This window comes from Chamaea fasciata, unplaced genomic scaffold (genome assembly GCF_029207755.1).
Source record: "Chamaea fasciata isolate MVZ Bird 193981 ecotype frontalis unplaced genomic scaffold, bChaFas1.0.hap1 SCAF_14, whole genome shotgun sequence".
Classification (NCBI taxonomy): Eukaryota; Metazoa; Chordata; class Aves; order Passeriformes; family Sylviidae; genus Chamaea; species Chamaea fasciata.
Window position 1 is genome coordinate 16821205 of NW_027094099.1, and position 17610 is coordinate 16838814.

General features: G+C 44.0%; 1 protein-coding gene across 1 annotated transcript in view; it reads right to left on the bottom strand.

The window, feature by feature from the left end:
- Nucleotides 1-16953, bottom strand: part of IGF1R (insulin like growth factor 1 receptor) — a 177861-nt gene extending 160908 nt beyond the window's left edge. The window contains exon 1 of the mRNA XM_066196642.1: nucleotides 16699-16953. Within this exon, the coding sequence (XP_066052739.1) occupies nucleotides 16699-16792 (94 nt within the window). The 5' untranslated portion in view covers nucleotides 16793-16953. The remainder of the gene's footprint in view (nucleotides 1-16698) is intronic.
- Between the last annotated feature and the right edge of the window lie 657 nt (nucleotides 16954-17610).

The window sequence follows — 17610 nt, forward strand, 5'->3', positions numbered from 1 at the left end:
ACTCGGAACCGCCCCCAGATCTGTGAAAGGACCGCACTGCCTTTAACAGAAAACTTCCTAGTCCTCTTCGGAAAACATGAGTGCCCAAAGAAGGAGATCCCTTAGTGACAGGAATGACTGTGTTGGGTAACACTGTGTAAAGACGCGGACAATGGAACAGATAAAAACAAAGAAATTCAAAGAAAGAGACCGGGAAGCAATCTTTGTTTTGGTGTCAATTGGTGCTCAGCCATGCCGGGAGAGGTGAGAACCGCGAATGGGTCATCACGGAGACCGTTAATTTATTAAACTGTCACAACAAAAAGAGAGTAGCTGTGACTAACAGACCCAGTGAGCTCCAGGCAGCTAAACCAATCCAAAGGCTGACGGTTTATCAGAAAGGAAAGGCTGGTCAAAAGGAAGTAATGAAGCAGATATCCATCAAAGAACAAAAAGCAGGTCTGAGCACACAGCCAGAAGCAAGACTGCACCAGAACTCACAAATGAAGTGTAAAACATCAGACTTGGCAATCCTGCTGCCAAGGAATTATTTACCACACGACGATCAATATTACAATACACACAGAGAGGAGTATTTTTATCTCAACCTCCATTTGACCCGGTGGGAGCTACAGACACTTTCTCACACTAATTCACGTACTTCAAGGAGAGTCGAGATGGGAAAAAACGAGTTGGAAGCATTTCAGGTTCTGTCTCCTTTCAGCTCATTTTCACTGAATCATACCATAACTATCTGAGGGAACAGTTCAGACCAAAACTATCTGAGGGAACAGTTCAGAATTGATTTGTGCTACCCAAGACCTGATCAGTAAAGCAAAATATTCAAGGATCACAGGAAGAGGTTTCGTTCATGCATTGAGCCAAATCCTAGTTGTGCTGTCAGTCCTTTCAAGTCTTTGCCCTTCCTTCACTGCATCAAAAGCATCTCTTAAAAATTCCTCTGGAAACCCTGGACAAGTGCCTGAACTTCCAAGATCTATTCTCTACAGCCTTGAGCAAGATTGATGGGAAATAAGCTTTCTCTCTCAATGGCTACTTTTAAGTTTAAAAAAAAAAAAAAAAAAAAGGCAACCACTACCAGACCTATTACAAATTTGGAAACTGCAGCTCAGAAAATAAGGAAGGAGGGAAAGGCAATGGAGGGAGGAAGAAGAGGTCTGATTTTCAGACAATCAACGTGAAAAATCCTTACTTCAGTGAACTGGCAAACAACGTGTTAGACATCTCACTTCTGAAACACAACCATGCTAAAGGGAAAGGGGTTAATTATATCCCTTATGCTCCAGAGTATTTCAACAGGCTACGCATTATGTTCTTCTGAAGGGTAAGTTGTTCTTTTATTTATTGTTTAAAGCACAAACATAAACACAAAGTGTCCAACCCTAAGGTGGTGATTACCACTTTTACTTAAACAGGGCTGCAGGCTTTCTCTGCTATAAAGCTTTTAAACCTGTTCTGTTCCTCTGACATTTTCCCCCCTCACTCTTCTCTGATAGAGATCACAAAACCAACTAAGACATCTGACATACAGGAGAACATCCTGCTGATTAAGAGAAAACAAGAGCGCATTACTCTTGAGAGGATACAGAGCACCACTTCCTAATGCGTTCTACCCTGTCAGCACAACAGGCTTCTTGTCATTTCAAAGGGAAACTGGTCATATTGATTTTTCCAAAACACAAGTATTATAAAAATATTATACGTTTAATTGGTCTTAACAAAGTGCTCTTGTAGTGGGGCACATCAACAGAGATCGGACAAGACAAGATATAAGGTATCAAGGTATGGCTGTAAGTATTTGAAGATTCTCTGCATTGAGAAGTGCCAAGATCGCTCCTCATAAAGCTTCTTGAAGCTCCTTTAAACCTCAGTACGACTGAGAGGTGTCTATAAAGTGTGGCAACTCTTACTCCTGAATTCACAACACCCTGAACAAACATCATACTTTGCTGAAAACCAGTGTCCTTTCCACGCCTCACCAAATTTCAACCACGCAACTCAGTGCTCCCTGTTTGCTCAACTTTTTCTAGAGGAAAGGAAAGTTCTTTACACCCTCTCAGAGCAATTTATTCCTCTCGTTGTTCCTTTGCAAAAGCCAGACCAACTGAATCAGCTCCTCTGACTGAAAACCGCACACCCTGCCTGTCAGGAAGCCGGCAGGATTTTTTTTTCCACTTTTGTTTACAAATTCGAAAGCTGAGCTCTTCTCAGACAGCAGCATCAGCCATCTCTTTCTCCCCCATTCCCAGTTTTCTACGATCTTAATTAAGGCAACACTGGGGAAAACTTGTACATGCTTTCCAAGGAAAAGGTATAGATTTCTTCTTCTCTTGGTTCTTTATTTCTGTTCTCACAGTCTATCAGAGTGTACAGCCAGGACAAGTCTCAAAGGTTCAAAGACCATCTGAAAAGTCGTTAGGCAGAACACAGGTTGTTATTTCCCCTTTGAGAATATCCCTTCTAAAAAATTCTTTAAAATCAGAATTTTGTGAGGAATGCAGCAGAGGAGCATCCTTCCCACCTCCTCCTAGTCTTCCAGGGAACTACACTAAGTTCTCTCTTCCTGAAGCGATACTTCAAGGCTTCTTTATAGCTTGCTTCCAGTGTAACTCAGAACAGTGTACATCCTCCCTTTAATTTCTTCCAACAAATCCCCTTTCAGCAGAATTTACTCTCACATATGCAACGTGGGCAGAGTCTAGTAATGTGACTTAATAGTTCCTAACCAGAAAAAAAAAAAAAAAAGGTTCTGCTAACAGTAAAATCTAGGAAGGAAAAAAAGAAAATTTAAATCTTACCTGCACAGTTACCAGAGTGTTTCTAATTAGTATCTATCAAAAGAGCATTTCCACCACAAGAAAATAACAAAGTTGCAGAATGACAGACAATTTGCCATTCATCAAAAGGTAACTGCAAACAACAGACACACAAAATGTTCTGTGTCCCACCCCGCGGCTGCCCCTGCATCCCCTCCTCTGCCACTGTGCCTCGCTGCACAGCAGCAGGGCACTGCCACAGCAAACAGCACTGGGAGCACGGGGATTTCAGAGCAGAACGGTCTGAGCCAAGCAACAGAAACACAGGTCAGTTAGAAAGACCTCCAGTAGAGGAGACTAATGAAAACTTTAATCTTCAGCTTCTATCCTTAGCCACTTAAGACACCTCTTCCCCCCACCTTGCTGCGGGGCGAGCGTATTTTAGTGCGCGGATTATCATTCCTCGGAGGTAACTCAGCCGGCCAGACCATCACACACACACCTGTTCTCACTGCAGACACCCCTGTCCCGACACCCAGGGCAGCGTTGAGTTACTTCAGAGAGAGTCACTTCCACATTCCAGCCTCAAACTCCCCTCCAAGAAGTGATCAGTCACTCTCGGCTTTCACACTCCAGTAATTTTGGAATCAACAGGAAATGGAGATCAATTGTGATTTTACTAACTCAATAGTGACTCATCATTCAACTCCCTGTAGCCTTCGAATTCATCTGTGAAGAGACGTGATAGCGAGGCCAAATTAAAAATAGCAAATCTGGCTCACTCACAATTAACACTCCCTTGTCCATCAGATTTGCCCCGGATTGCGACATTTTCGGGATTGCGACATTCTGGCCATTTTGCGTCAGATCCCAAATGCACTCACAATTTGTCTTTCTCCACTCAACGAGGAAAAATAATCAATAGGAAAATTTGTTATATAAACCAACTGTACGACATCCTCTAACACACATCCATCGCTCAATTTGCACATGTCTGAATAAGAGTTAACTCTGCCTATCAGTGTCGCCAGCTACTGACAACCAATCTTCTATTCTTCGTATTATGAAAATACTCTCAAATCATTAATTTCTTTCTGCTTACACAACCTTCAAGCCAAAAAAAAAAAACCCTCACATTTGCATGAAATCGAAAGTCAATAAAAAACAATTATTTCATTTACAAAAATAGAAAATCATTTTATATAAACCACTTACATGCATTCTTCTAAAAATAAACTTAATTACAAATCTAACATGAAATTGTAACAGCATATATTAGGGCAAATGCCTACTGTAATTTAAATAAAATAAAAATAGTAAGCATATAATTTACACCAAAAAAAAAGCTGGGACTGGTGAATTTGCTGTTCAGTGCTCTCTTGAAGCCACTCTTTGATGAAATGCTCAGAGAGCTTTTACCTTCAACAGCTACTTCTGCAGTGCCTCATTTCAGTTTTCTCCAATGGTTCAATTCAATGAGCTCTTAATCCCAAATTAAAAAGGACTCCTGCATAGAAACCTGTGAAACAGTCAGTGGGCAAGATCTGTGAACTCTAAACTTTTGAGAAACAATGACAAACTATTTTTTCTGTTTATTTTTTTTTAATCATGCCTCTCCTTCACACTTGGAGTTTTAATTAAATCTCAAAACCCAGATCTTCTGCATTTCAATTAAAATTCCATTTTACATCCAACTAAAAAAAAAAAAAAAAAAACACAAATGAGAAGTAATCTACCAGAAAATGCATCATTTGCCATTTTGTCACTTAAAAATGTGAAAATTAAGGATCTGAGCCAATGCATCCAAGGCATCTAATTATTTACATGAATTTGTAGAAACACATTGCTATTCACTAGCAAAAAGGTCTGTACTTTCAAAAATGGTTGGTTGTGAATCAGAGTTCTAACAGCTGTCAGTCATTAAAAAAATCCAACTAAAAATACGCAAAAGGAGATTCAAACTGTATATTCAGAGTGAGCTCTTCCTGTTTGCTATTATAAGTCACTATGAAAACCATTTACTCCATCTCAATAGAAGAAAAAAAAATACATACTAGTAGTGCTCTGAGGCCTTCATAATGAGGAAGAAATAAACTTTGAAGGACAAATTGGACCAAAATTCAGAATATTTTCACCACAAGGTTGCAAAGCCACAGGATTCCATCCCCTTGGCCTCTCACTTCCATGAGAACAGAGGGGAATGCAGACAATCAGGGTGTGCAGACATCCTAAATGGAGCATCCCTCCCGCCCCCTGCAAAAATCAGTAAACATGACATGACAATTACATCCTCAGCCCCTCTGCTCTCCCCTTGTCCCCATTAAACAGGATTCACCTCCTCCCATGTCAGCAGCTCTGGGAGAAGCTGCAGGAGCATCAAACACAAACTCGAGGCATGAGACACTGGGAGCAGGGAGAGTCACGCTGAGCTCAGAGCAGTGTTTTGGTCCTGCAGTGATCAAGGGCTGTGGCCACACCTGCAACAAGCAAGAAATAGCTGCACACTTCGGTGAGCAGCTGCTCCTGGAGAAGAAAGAGAAATTCCATGGAATGAACAGAGATCGTCCCAGCACATCCTCACAGCGAGGCCAAGCCACGCTCAACCCACCTCAACTTTTGTTTCATTCTTGCTGCACATGACACCAGGTAATGTTCACAGTTGCCTGTGAAGATCTGGGTGTATTTTTAGTGTAATATACTATCTCCTTATCAGTCAGCTGATGCCAACACCCCCATCCTCACACTTCTGTTCAGAGTACAGTCATCCAACGCCTGGCAAGGAGCAGCTTCCCAGGGAAAGTGCTGTCACCTGGATGACAGAGCCACACGAGCATCCCAAGTCACGTCCCTGCTGCAGAAACTAAGCCTTTAACCACCCCCCAAGGACTGCACTTTCTGTATTTTACAAATGGGGAGGGAAATACAGACAGCCGGAGGAGGAATACAATTTCTTCCCAACCCTTCAATACTGGCAGCTCCTGAAGCACGAGATGTGATCACTCCCTATTTTAGCATGCATGACTACCAATGCTCACACAAATTATCTGGTTCCTTTTAAAATCCAGAATTTAAAATTACAGTCTTTAACTTGAGGCTTTTCTATCCAACTAGTGGACGGATAAAGGTGAGTGCACTGGTAACCTCTTGCTACGCTTTATTTGCTCTTCGTTAAAAAGACGACTCTTGCTCTGAATGTATGCTTTTCAAATCAGGATTTAAATAAAAACAGATCTGGAAAGAAAAACAAATGTGAATACAACTATGATACAGCATCTGATTCTCACATTCCAACTCTCTCGCTCCTCAACACTGCAATATATCACAGACAAATTTAAAAATAAAGTCACTGGTATCAACTACAAAGACACCAAGAAAATCCTCAGACACTGTTGGCTTAGCCAGTGGAATGTGTAATTCTTGTCTACATACTATCACTTTCTTTCATGAAAAACACTGGAAACATCTTTTTGCCAGGTTAACCAACTCTAACTTCAATCTCGCTGACATTTCTTAAGTAGAGCTGAATAATTCCATTCATATGCAAATGGTACAATAAGTCGTGAGTAGCAGCATTTGCAGCTCTCTCAAAAAGATGAGCATTTACTCTCTCCAAGTCTCATCTGCAGTGATGTACCCAAAATGTTATCAGGCCCAAAAGGTACAGAACCAGTGACTTACAGAAGGAATATTTTCAGCCTTGATGTTGGTTGGGTTTTGTTTTTTTTTTTACTTTGTGGGGTATTTTTAAATATTAAAGAGATGAAAGAATCGAGAACTGAGATTGCATCTGTTGCCATCACAATTTAACCACAGTCCATGTATTTATACAGTGGAATCTCCAAAATAACACTGCATCTGTTAAGATGACAGTGTTTTTCCATGGGCAGCACTGTGTTGTAGTGGAGTTACTCTAAAGCTGATGCTTTTGAAGTGCTGATTGCGATCCACCCCAAATTCTCTTTGTAATCTTCCTCAAACATGTTGAATTATAAAAGCTGTTGTGTTCCTCAGTGTGGCTTGGGAGCAACAAAACCCTCACACATCTCATCAGTGGGCATTTGGCACTGAAGCCTCACAGCTAATGCAACATGTTTATTTAAACAATGAACTACCCAAAGAGCTGCACAGCCCGTGTACAAACAGATGTGTTTCATGTGTGCACTGCTGCAGCCCAGAACCTCCACCACACACACTCCACTGCACTTCTCTGTGCCTGATTTCTGCAGGACAACAACTGCACTGACTTGGAAGGGCCTTTGTTCCTTCACTGGCCACTTCAGAACCACAACCTGCCTAAGAAGATCGAAGGCTGAATCTTAAAGAGACCCTCACAACAGAATTTGAATATTCAATATGTATGTCCTGCCTCTTGTTGAGACATAGTGTCAATGAAAATATTTGTCCACATTGTCAGCCTACTCCAATGTGACAAAAATATAAATATTTTATTAGTGCTCACACAAAAAAATAAACAAACAAACCTTCAGTTACTCCCAGGCAGGACCCTGGCAGGCTCAAGTCAGTCTCTAACCAAGCCAAGTCTCAAGTTTGAAAAAACAAATTTGCTTTTCTTACATCCCATGGCTACTCTTTTCTACAGGGACAACTGCAGAGACTCCAGCTCCAGCAAGGGCGTAGCTACAGGGAACACCAACATCCCTTAATAACACAAAATCGCCACATCCAGGGAGCACAATCAACAGGACTAACAACAGACCCTTTGACTTTTCGCATCCTTCTCCACACACAAGTGGTCATACATCCTACTAGTCTTCAACTGCCTCAAATCTCCCATCTCTCAGGTCTGAGGAAGATGAGCAAAGTGCACAGAGTAACAGTCATTCACATGGATCTCTGAAAACACCTGGATATTCACTCATTCCACACATCCCAGGAGACACAGTGTGCAAGGGACCGATAAATTTACATCCATCTCACAAACAAACAACAAGACAAAGACTTCAGCCGCAACCAGCTGAAAGATGATGTTAACTGCAATCAGTACAGCATCACAAGCTGCTTCCTCCTGCTGGGGTTCAGAATAACCAGAGGGAAGTAACAGCTAATCCAGTAGTGGAAGTCAGGCTCTGTCACAATTCCAGAGGGCTCCCCCTTCTATCCACTGGAACTCTGAACTCTTTAAGTCTCTGTCATCACCCTGCTGAGTCTCTCTAAAGTTGATTCTCAGCTGAAAAAAAGGTAGAACCACCTGAAAGCTTAAAAAACCCAATACATGCTATGTAAACCCAGCAGTATTTTGGAGAACAAACCAAATCCCCAGTGGGACACATGGAATTTGACTAAGGAAGACAACAACTTAACTACACATCATAAATCCCAGAAAATAGAAAAGAAGAACACAGCAGAACTAATTTCTGCTCTGGCAGAGCACGGGGACAGGGTAAACAAGGAATTTCCATTGCCATTTCAACTCTTCACACTTCAGCCAAGTGTTACTCTGAGGTCAACTGAGCTGAGCAAACACGTGTCCATTCCTACGGAGCAGGGCTGGTTCCACACTCCCTGCCCAACAAGAATGGAGCGCACTCTTCAAACCTTTCAAGGCTACTGTCACACAGACAGACCCAATGGGATGTGAGAAGAGTAGCAGCAAAGTAAAAAGTACTGCTTGTAGAAGGTCAAAATGTGGAGACAACTCTAAATTGAAGCCAATGGAAATAATAAGGAAACCAGCCCAGCGAGAACCAGGGATAAAGCCCTTCCCTGCAAACACAAGCCAATTCTCTTGTAGAAAGTTGGTTATAGACAGTTTCCAGGGGCAGCTGTCACCAGATCTTTCTCCAAAATGCTGTATCCCTTTGACTAAGGCTTAAGAGTTGAACTATCCCTGTCTACAAGAAGACCTTTCACTTTGAAAAACCTGCGATCATTTTTATGACTTCTCTATCACACATCATTACGGGGGCTTTTTCCCCTATCCCATAAATTCCTTCAGGAGTTTGCTTCTCAAATATAATGAGCTGCCTGTCTACAGAATCAGGAAAATCAGCACTGAGTCAATTTATGTTTGGGGAAGCCGTTTCTGCATCCAAGATATCTGGAATTCTCCTTCCCCACCAATAACGCTCTCCAAGCACAAGGGCTCAGCTCTGGCAAACTTCTCCCGTGGACACACCCCAGGAAGACTTCTCCGGCCGAGCACCACGATCCATAGGCAAATCAGGCACCGCTAAGTACAAGCACCCACTAAGTGCAAGCACCTTGCTAGAACACCCCTTACAAACCCACAGCAACGCTAACAGAGAAGAGTAAATAAAACAGAGCGATGCCACCCTAACCTCAGCAAGACGCAGCAACCAGCAGACCCTTTCAACTGCTGCGCTCACAACTTTTCATCCCATAAATGCTCTCCCTGGTTCAGCAGAAATATGTCTGTAACTAAAAACAAAGCGAGCACCTTGGTCCTCCCTGCCGCTTCCTCTCATCTGTCTTACATAAGAACTGCCACTACACCACAGTTTGAAGATAATGATGTACTCTCACTTGAGAATCACACACTCAGCTGCAGCTACCTACTGTATTCCAGTAGTAACAAATGGGAGAGATACTTCAAAGAGCACATTATCCCAGCTCTAATTTATGCATGCTCCCTCTTACCATCAAGCCATTTATTTTAAACCTGTCAGATATACTTGTAACGTAGCATCATGAATAATTTAAAAAGTAATCTGTATAAACCAAGTTTATAAACTTAACAGCAGGTACAGTACCTTTCATTCAAGCAGACTGCTCTCTGATAAAGTACAAGGGATCTTTGACTACTTCAGCATGTATTCATTTCATGCATTCTGAACTTCAAAAAATTCTTCTTTCCTGCCTCAAATCAAACCCTCTGCTATTTGAACAATATTGTGTAAGGAGATCACTTAAATGAGTAGTGTACTAATTTGCAAATTGTTCATATTAAAGGAAAAAAACTACAAAGCTGCAGGAAACAGTCGGTAAAAATGACCCATCACCAATTCAACAGCAGGGGAAAACCACTTGTGTAAAGTTTGCCTCTGTCATTAAAAACTCTTAATATTTCCTGCATCTGGCTGATGTTGTCACTTTCTGACACTGCTCCCAGCGCAGGCAGAAAGGATGCTCGACAAAGAACTCCAAAAAAAGCCCATCTGTTAAGAGAAAGTGTTTTGATCAGTTGATGCTCACACTTCCAAGTAAACAGAGCTATCTTTACAGCACGTAATGGCACCAATAAGGGGTTGGAGATAACATTCCCTGACCGGTCACAGAGCTATTGCAGCAACTTCTGCCTCGCTGGCAACACAGGCAAACAAACTCATTCGACCAGAGGACCTGCCCCAAACACACACCTTCACAAACCGAGTATTCACCAAAGCAGGACACACACACTGAATTAATAAACTATGATGGTAAAGCACATACACGTGCAGTATGACTATTTTCTGCTTTAAAAATTTTATTTGTATCATTTACGCTGTTTTAAAGTCAACAATGAAACAAAGTCTTAAATCCCAATCTGCTCAGCAAGGTGACCACGGGAATTACTGCCCTAAGTTAATATTAAAGTGACTTTGTGCTGCTGCAAATTTGATATTCTACTCAATTATTTACTAGTGGATTTGGTCCTCTAAAGGAATAAATCTTAGTACTTTATTGGGGTGTGAAATCCCTTCTCCTCAGACAGGTCAGAGACAACAGTCTCATTGAAAAAATTATCTGGAAAGTCACTGAAAAATACAGATGTTTGTTTCTGCTCATACCATCAAGTTTACCAAGAAAGAAACGGACTAACTGCAAATGTACTGGTCTGGATATTCCTGAAAAAATAAATGAATAAAATTCTGTGGCATTAAAGCTTAGGAGTCATATGCAAATCAATCTGGAAATAAAGAAACAACAATTTTGCTTTTCAGCACATTTTAAACAATCTTGTGCCACAACAGCAACTTCCTGAAGATATCAACACTGAAGAAGTTAATTGGTGTCTTGCGAGATATCCTAAGGGAATGGCTTATGTTTTGCATTTGCAAAGGTTAGAAAGCAAAACTTTCAGTGATAAGGGTGAGTTAAATCTTCACAACACACCCGGGTTTGTCAGAATGCATCTCCTTAATTAATTAATAAGTCAAACTGTTATCAAACTTAGTGAGCAAAACCAACAAGTCCTGTCTAAAGGAACCAGAGTCTATCTTTGAGTTTGAGGACTCAGTACAGCTCTGTTTGAAGAGCACAGAAACACATGAATGAACACTGTGTGTTGCTGTTGATCGTTTGCCGGTCCTCAAAGTTTGTCTCAGACATTTCTGGACACAAAAAAAGACAAATATAGTACTCCAGAAATCAGTCCAGATTGTACCTGTCATGACTTGGCTAAGAGGGAAAAAAAGCAGCCCAAAAAAAAACCACACACAAGACAGACTGGCTAACAACCACCAATGTGTCTTCATCAACTGCTGTTTGTTGAGTTCTGCTTTTGTACAAAGAAAAAAAAAAAAAGCGAAACTATTCTTTTTTAAGTGGCTTTCATAAATCATAAAAACTAATCCAACTAACCTACACAAAGCAGCTGTCTATACAATTTACAGTGATAGAAAAATTACACATGTCAAATAGATCAAAATACTAAAACAGTATTTCTACCTTTCAAACACATCAGTACATTCCCAAAGTCTTTCTGCACACAAACTCTTAAAAGCAGCACGTTCCATTAGCACCAAAGCCCAGAAACCTTAAAAGCTCAGCTCTGTCAGGAAGATCCAAATTAAACTGCAACTACAAATCTGCAACGACTTTAATTATGAGACTCCCGAGACAATTACTTAAAGTGCAGCTTTTTTTTAAAATTTAGCATCCACAATAGTTTTCAATAATAAACTGCAGTTTATCCATTCCTGTGCATGCACTCAAACATAAATAAAAACCAGCTGCTACTTGATAACATCCGGAAGCATTTCCAAATGTGAAAGCTTTACACTAAAATCCAAGTAAGAATGTATTTAATTTCAGAAACCAAAGTTTCATGAACTTTTTCAGCAAGTTGCCATCAGCTTTCCAAGTACAATAACAGTCATGAAGTTTATTAATTTAACTACAGATAATTCAGATAAATACCCTAACTTCTTAAAAATAATTTAATTCAGCACATTTTCTAAGTTATGAACTTTAGAGCCATTACAGATGATGAGCTAGATAAGTTGTTTGCTGTGTGGGATCACAAAGTTAACATCCAGTGTGAGAAAAACAGGTTTCCTGCATGTATTATTGCCTCTCTCTCTCTCTCTCTCAAAGTTCAGAACCATAAACAAACTTCTCTACAATGAAGTTTGCGGTAGCTCACAATTCACACAGCTGGAATATACACACAATATAATTAATCATTTAACAAAACTGCCTCTTCTGCTCTCACTGAGATAATCGTTCCAGTGATCACTGGTAAAATCTACCTCAGAGTAAAAAGAAAACAAAAGTTACTGGGGAAGAGAAAAAGCATTAGTTAAACATGAACTGAAATTATCCTTTAAAGCTAATAGTTTCAACCCTGGAATGGATTTTAATTTTAAATGTTAGATGTTTAAAAAAAAATTCTCCTCCAAGATCTCCTTAGTAAATGCCAGTTTAGCAGAAAATTAAACAGGATTTGAAACAACTTTTCCCATGGTAACACATACTGATAGAAATTAATTATTCACCAATGAAGACTGATTCAAAAATCATCACGTGGATGCTCTTTAACACTAGACTTTGCATGTATCTTTCAAGATGAAAACAATTTCAGCATCACTGGCGTGTGTTTTAACTATACCCTAGAATTAGTTCGGAGGAACAACACATCAGGGAAAAGCTGACACAAAAATTAACACAGTAGTTGATCACATCTGAGCAATTTCCCTATTAAACCAAATAAATCATGTCTTCTGTTGTGCTGAACTAATTGATCTGTCTTCTTGCTCTCTGCAGGCCCTTCCTTCCCTCACTTCTCAGAACATAAAGAACTAAGTTAAATTTCCTTCATTTTACACACACAGAAACTCCCAGTGTTTCTCCCTCAAACGTTGGTTCAACACTGAAAGTTCCAACACACCTTCTTTCCACACCCATCCCTCTGCTTCCTCACATTCAACACATTTTGTCTGATATTAGCTAAGTCACTTCCATTTCCTAACCCTCTCAGTTTCTGACTCACACAAGCCTTTGCTCCAGTTCTGGTTTGCAAACCAGAAGTCCAACCCAACCCAACCCAAAAAAAGTCCAAGCACTGCCTGGCTCACTCTCCTTCCCCGGGACTCCAGGCACCATCACTCCCTGCACACTCCCCTCCTCTCCCCTTTCTGCTGAACCCCCCGCCCCCCCCCCCCGATGCCAATTCCCTTACTGGCCTATGGCATTTTCTATTCACAACCTGAATTACAGCAGGAATTATCCAATTCCCAACATTCCCTAACCACTGGGCGTGCAGGAAAACGCTGATGCAAAAGCGAGGTGTGTGTGTAATGCCGACACTCAGCAGGTCATGAGGGCTTTTACTGAGCAACCTGGGAGAGAGATTAAGCATCAGCATGAGCCACTGTTCATTATCAGAAACACAACATCCAGCCTGGATAGACAAACAAAAACTCGGGCGCTGACATGAGCAGACCCATCAAGATATCCATCAATCTCAAGTATTATCACACCTAAAACTATTATTTTCCTTCCAAGCGTTTAACCCGTTCCCTCCTAGACATTCCCTCTGTAAATACACAGAAGGCTGAAAATCAAAACCCCGTCGTTCTCAAGGGAGAAAAGGAAGAAAACCCCGTGTTTATGCCTCATCTTAAACCCACCCCCAGCATCAAACAGCCTCCAACAGTTGTAGCTTTACACATCAAACGCACGGGTACAGCACCACAAACTCTAGCTTAATGAAAGGTCTTCTCAATTCAATTTTGGTGCCGTTCTAACACAATCTCAGGAAATTCTCAGCATTTTAAAATTACTTTTACTGAATCAGAAGCTCTCCACTGAAGCTACCTGCATTTTAAAGAGGTTTCTGTCACATAACTACAGACACATTTTATATAATTTAGCATTAAAGGGATGGGTCTCTCCCCTCCTGTTGTAACTCCTTTGTATTCCTATTTAGGAATGCCTTGCTTGTTTGACCGAAAATGGAAGTGCCTTTTAGCTATGACACAGTATATATGAAAAACAAATAAAAATTAAGATTAATCTTCCTTCCACTATTGTGGGGAGAGAGAAGAATATGAAGAGATGTAAAACATCTGCTCTGGAGATCATTTTTCCCCCTAACAGCAAAATTCTTTCAGCAATAACTCGTGAAAACAAAGGCTATTAAACTGTAAACTACAAAGACAATCGATTAGAGGCAGTATTCAACTAAGACAAGTTTTTCAGCATATCTTCCTATATTTAAATGCCTGGATCTTCTTCAGAAGATATTTCATTCGGGATGTTCATTTTAGGTAAGTGGTAACCACAAACACTTCAGAGGACTACAACCTAAAATCCTAACATACTCTTCCTGCACCACTTCATTGCCAGGGCAGGGTGATCATTCTTATTTCAAGGTACTTTGTACCAGGTAAGACAAGGAAAACAACTCTAAGTGTGTATCCTAGCAGTTTAAGAACGCACCAGATCTCCTCCTCCTCCCGTTCTGCTTCTCCACGCTACTGGATCCTTTGTAAGCCCTTCCCTGCAAAAGTGCACGGGGGTTTTGTTTTTAAACTTAAAGATTAATCTTCCCTCTTGAAAACTGCGCTAGCCAAGAAGTTCTACTCATGGAAGTAAGACTGCAGCTCTCCAGACTTAGCTGGCCCAAAAGCCTAAACTGGGCCTTAATTTGCAAGGAGTTAACAGGCATTTACTGCCTAACAAAACATAATTATTACTCAACATGTATTACAGGCTCGGCCTATGTGCTTCTTGCTCACTTATCTTTTTCTGTGTACTTAGCCTCACAGTCAGTGCATCCAAAGAACTTCCCTTTCTTTTCAGTCTGAAACCACGACTTTCAGAAAAGCCCTTCTGCCACCTAAATTCTTTCCCTTTACATTTAAAATGGAGAAATTTGATCTCCTCGTTCCTTCCCTCCAACAACGCGTATCTTTCTGAAAGGGAGAGGCACACAACAGCTCCAGGAGTGTACTGACAAACACACGGTAGAAGAAATTAAAGCATCAGGATGCAGTACAGGAACATCCCTGTTTCTGCAGACGCTGAAGGAGAGGGAGCACTGTTTAAAATGGTTGGGCTCCAAGGCACATTTACCATCTCTCCGTCTACAGAGATACTCCAGGAAACAAGGGAAGGCTAATTTCATGCAAGAGATCCTCAATCCAGCGTGAGCCCGACATACCAGGAGAAAACCGATCAGCCCCGGGATTAATCCGGCGATGATTGCAGTGTAATCAATGGCAGCGCAGCCCTCCCTGCCCCCTCGATTCCCCCTGCGCCCGAGAGGGGCGGGCACTGCAACACAATCACAGGTTGGAAACGCACAAAAACAAAGTCGGGGCTCTGGCAGCTCCCGAGCGAGGCGGGCGGCCGCGGCTTTGGGCTGAGGATCCGCGGCAGGAGGGACCCGGGCCCCGCACCGCCATCCACGTTCTCCCGGTGTTCCCGGATCCACGTTCTCCCGGTGTTCCCGGGGAAGCGGCTCGCACGCTGCCCGAACCTCGGCGCTGGGTGCAAACACGGCCGCTTAGAAAAATGCATCACCCCTAAGATCGCAGCCCGTTCGGCCATCAAACCTTTTTTTTTTTATTTACGCACAAACGTAAAGCGCCAATGTGCGAATTAATTTATTTAAAAAAAAAAAAAATGAACGGCAGCCCGCGACCTTTAGATTGCGGGATGCCGCCGTAATTCCGCACCCCGCGCAACAGCGAGTGAAACCCCTCCTCGGCGGTAAAGCGGCAATAAAAGGCAAGGCGTTCATTTCCAGGAATTCCTCACTCGCTACGGCCGGTTATTGCACACAGCCTCTAAATATTGACAGAGATCAAGCTCCTTCTATGCGGGGAAAGCGAGCGGAGTCCTTTCCCAGCCCGCGAGTGTTTACTACGCAGCTCGCAGCCCTGGCTGCGGCGCCTGAGCGCTGCCCCGCGCTCGGGGGGACACAAAGGAGGGGCACGGCCCCCTGCGCCGGGCTCGGGGCTGCGGCGGTGCCGACCCGTGCGTACAACCCGGCGGCCGCCTCCGGGGAAGGAAGGCGGGCATGGCGGGGAGGGAGACACGCAGCCCCGGGTTGTTAAACGTGCTCGAGGAGCAGACGCGTAACAGGAGGAAAACACGCAGAGCCCCGCGGGCAGGGGCGAGACCCGCTCGGCGCCGCGGCGGGAAACGGCGGGCAGCCCCGGGAGCCCCCCTCACACCCACGGGCAGGGAGCCCCTCACACGGACCCCGGTACGAACAGGGACCCCTCACACCCCCTCCAAGGACGGGGAGCCCCTCGCATAGAGCCCAGGCACGCAGGGAAGCCCCTCACACACAAACACGGCGAGGGAGCCCCTCGCCCAGGGAACCCCCTCACACACACGGGGAACCCCTCACACACACACACACACACACAGGGAACCCCCTCGGCAGCCCCCTCACACACACACCCAAACACAGGCAGCCCCTCACGCATCACACACGCGCGGGGAGCCCCCCCATCACCAGCCCACTCACGCACATTCTTACAGGGACCCCCCCCCCCCATACACACACACAACACCCACATAAACACACACACGCACATTCACAGAGGGACCCACACACACACACGCACAGGGAGCCCCCCTCACACACACACACACACACACACACAGACACGCAGGGACCCCCCTCACGCCCCCCCAGACACACACAGGCAGCCGCCGCCCTCGCCCCCTCCCCGGCAGCCCCTCACTCGGGGGCTCCCTCACCGCGGGGTCCCTCGCCGCACCCCCGGGCACGCACTGTACTCACTTTCCCCATTTGTTGGCCACAGACAAAGTGCGGCGAAGACGAGCAGGAACCCCCAGACGACGGCGAGGGACTCTCCTCCAGCGCCAGACTTCATTCCTCTTTCTTTAATTGGACAAAATCCCCCTTTCCGAAAACAAAACAAAGCAAAAAGAAGTCCAAAATTGTTCGGTTTCTTTCCTCTCCCCGTCCTCTAAAAATAACGAGCGGCGGAGGAGAAGCGGGGCAGGGTAAATAAATCCACGTTGCCTCAAGAAATGAAGGAGGGGGGGAAAAAAAAAACCAAGAAAAAAAACCACAAGACCCTTCGGAGCGGCAAACCGGAGGGTTGCTGAGGTCCCTGGGTGTTGATCTTCCGGAGCAACCACACCAAAAATACACAGATATTCACGATGTATTAACGGCAACAACAACAAGGCATGGAAGCCCCGGGGCGACGCTGTCTCCGGGGCGGCGGGGCGGGCTCGGGGCGGCGGGCGGGGGGCGCCGCCGTCTCCCCTCAGCGCTGGCTGCGGTGGTACATCGTGCACAGGAGCCGCAAACACGAGGCACATCGGGGCTGGCAGTCGGCATCTTCAACCTCCATTTTCAAACACCGCACACACGCACACACACAGAGACACAAAAACTGGGAGGGCCGCGGAAGGAGGGGAAAGGGGGGGGGGGGCGCGACCCAGACAATCCTATTACAAAACAACAACAGCTCCGCCGTCCCCCCGCGCGGGGACGGGGCTGCCCCGGCGGGATCCCCGCGGCTCAGCTCCCCGCTCCGCCGGGGAGGGTGGGGGGGACACCCCACGCACAACCACCACCCACAACAACACCGCCGCCGCCACCACGAGTCCGGCTGCCTGCAGAGGCTCGAAATGCAGAATTTGGGTCGAAAATGAATTAAAAAGGCTTCCCTCCTACTCC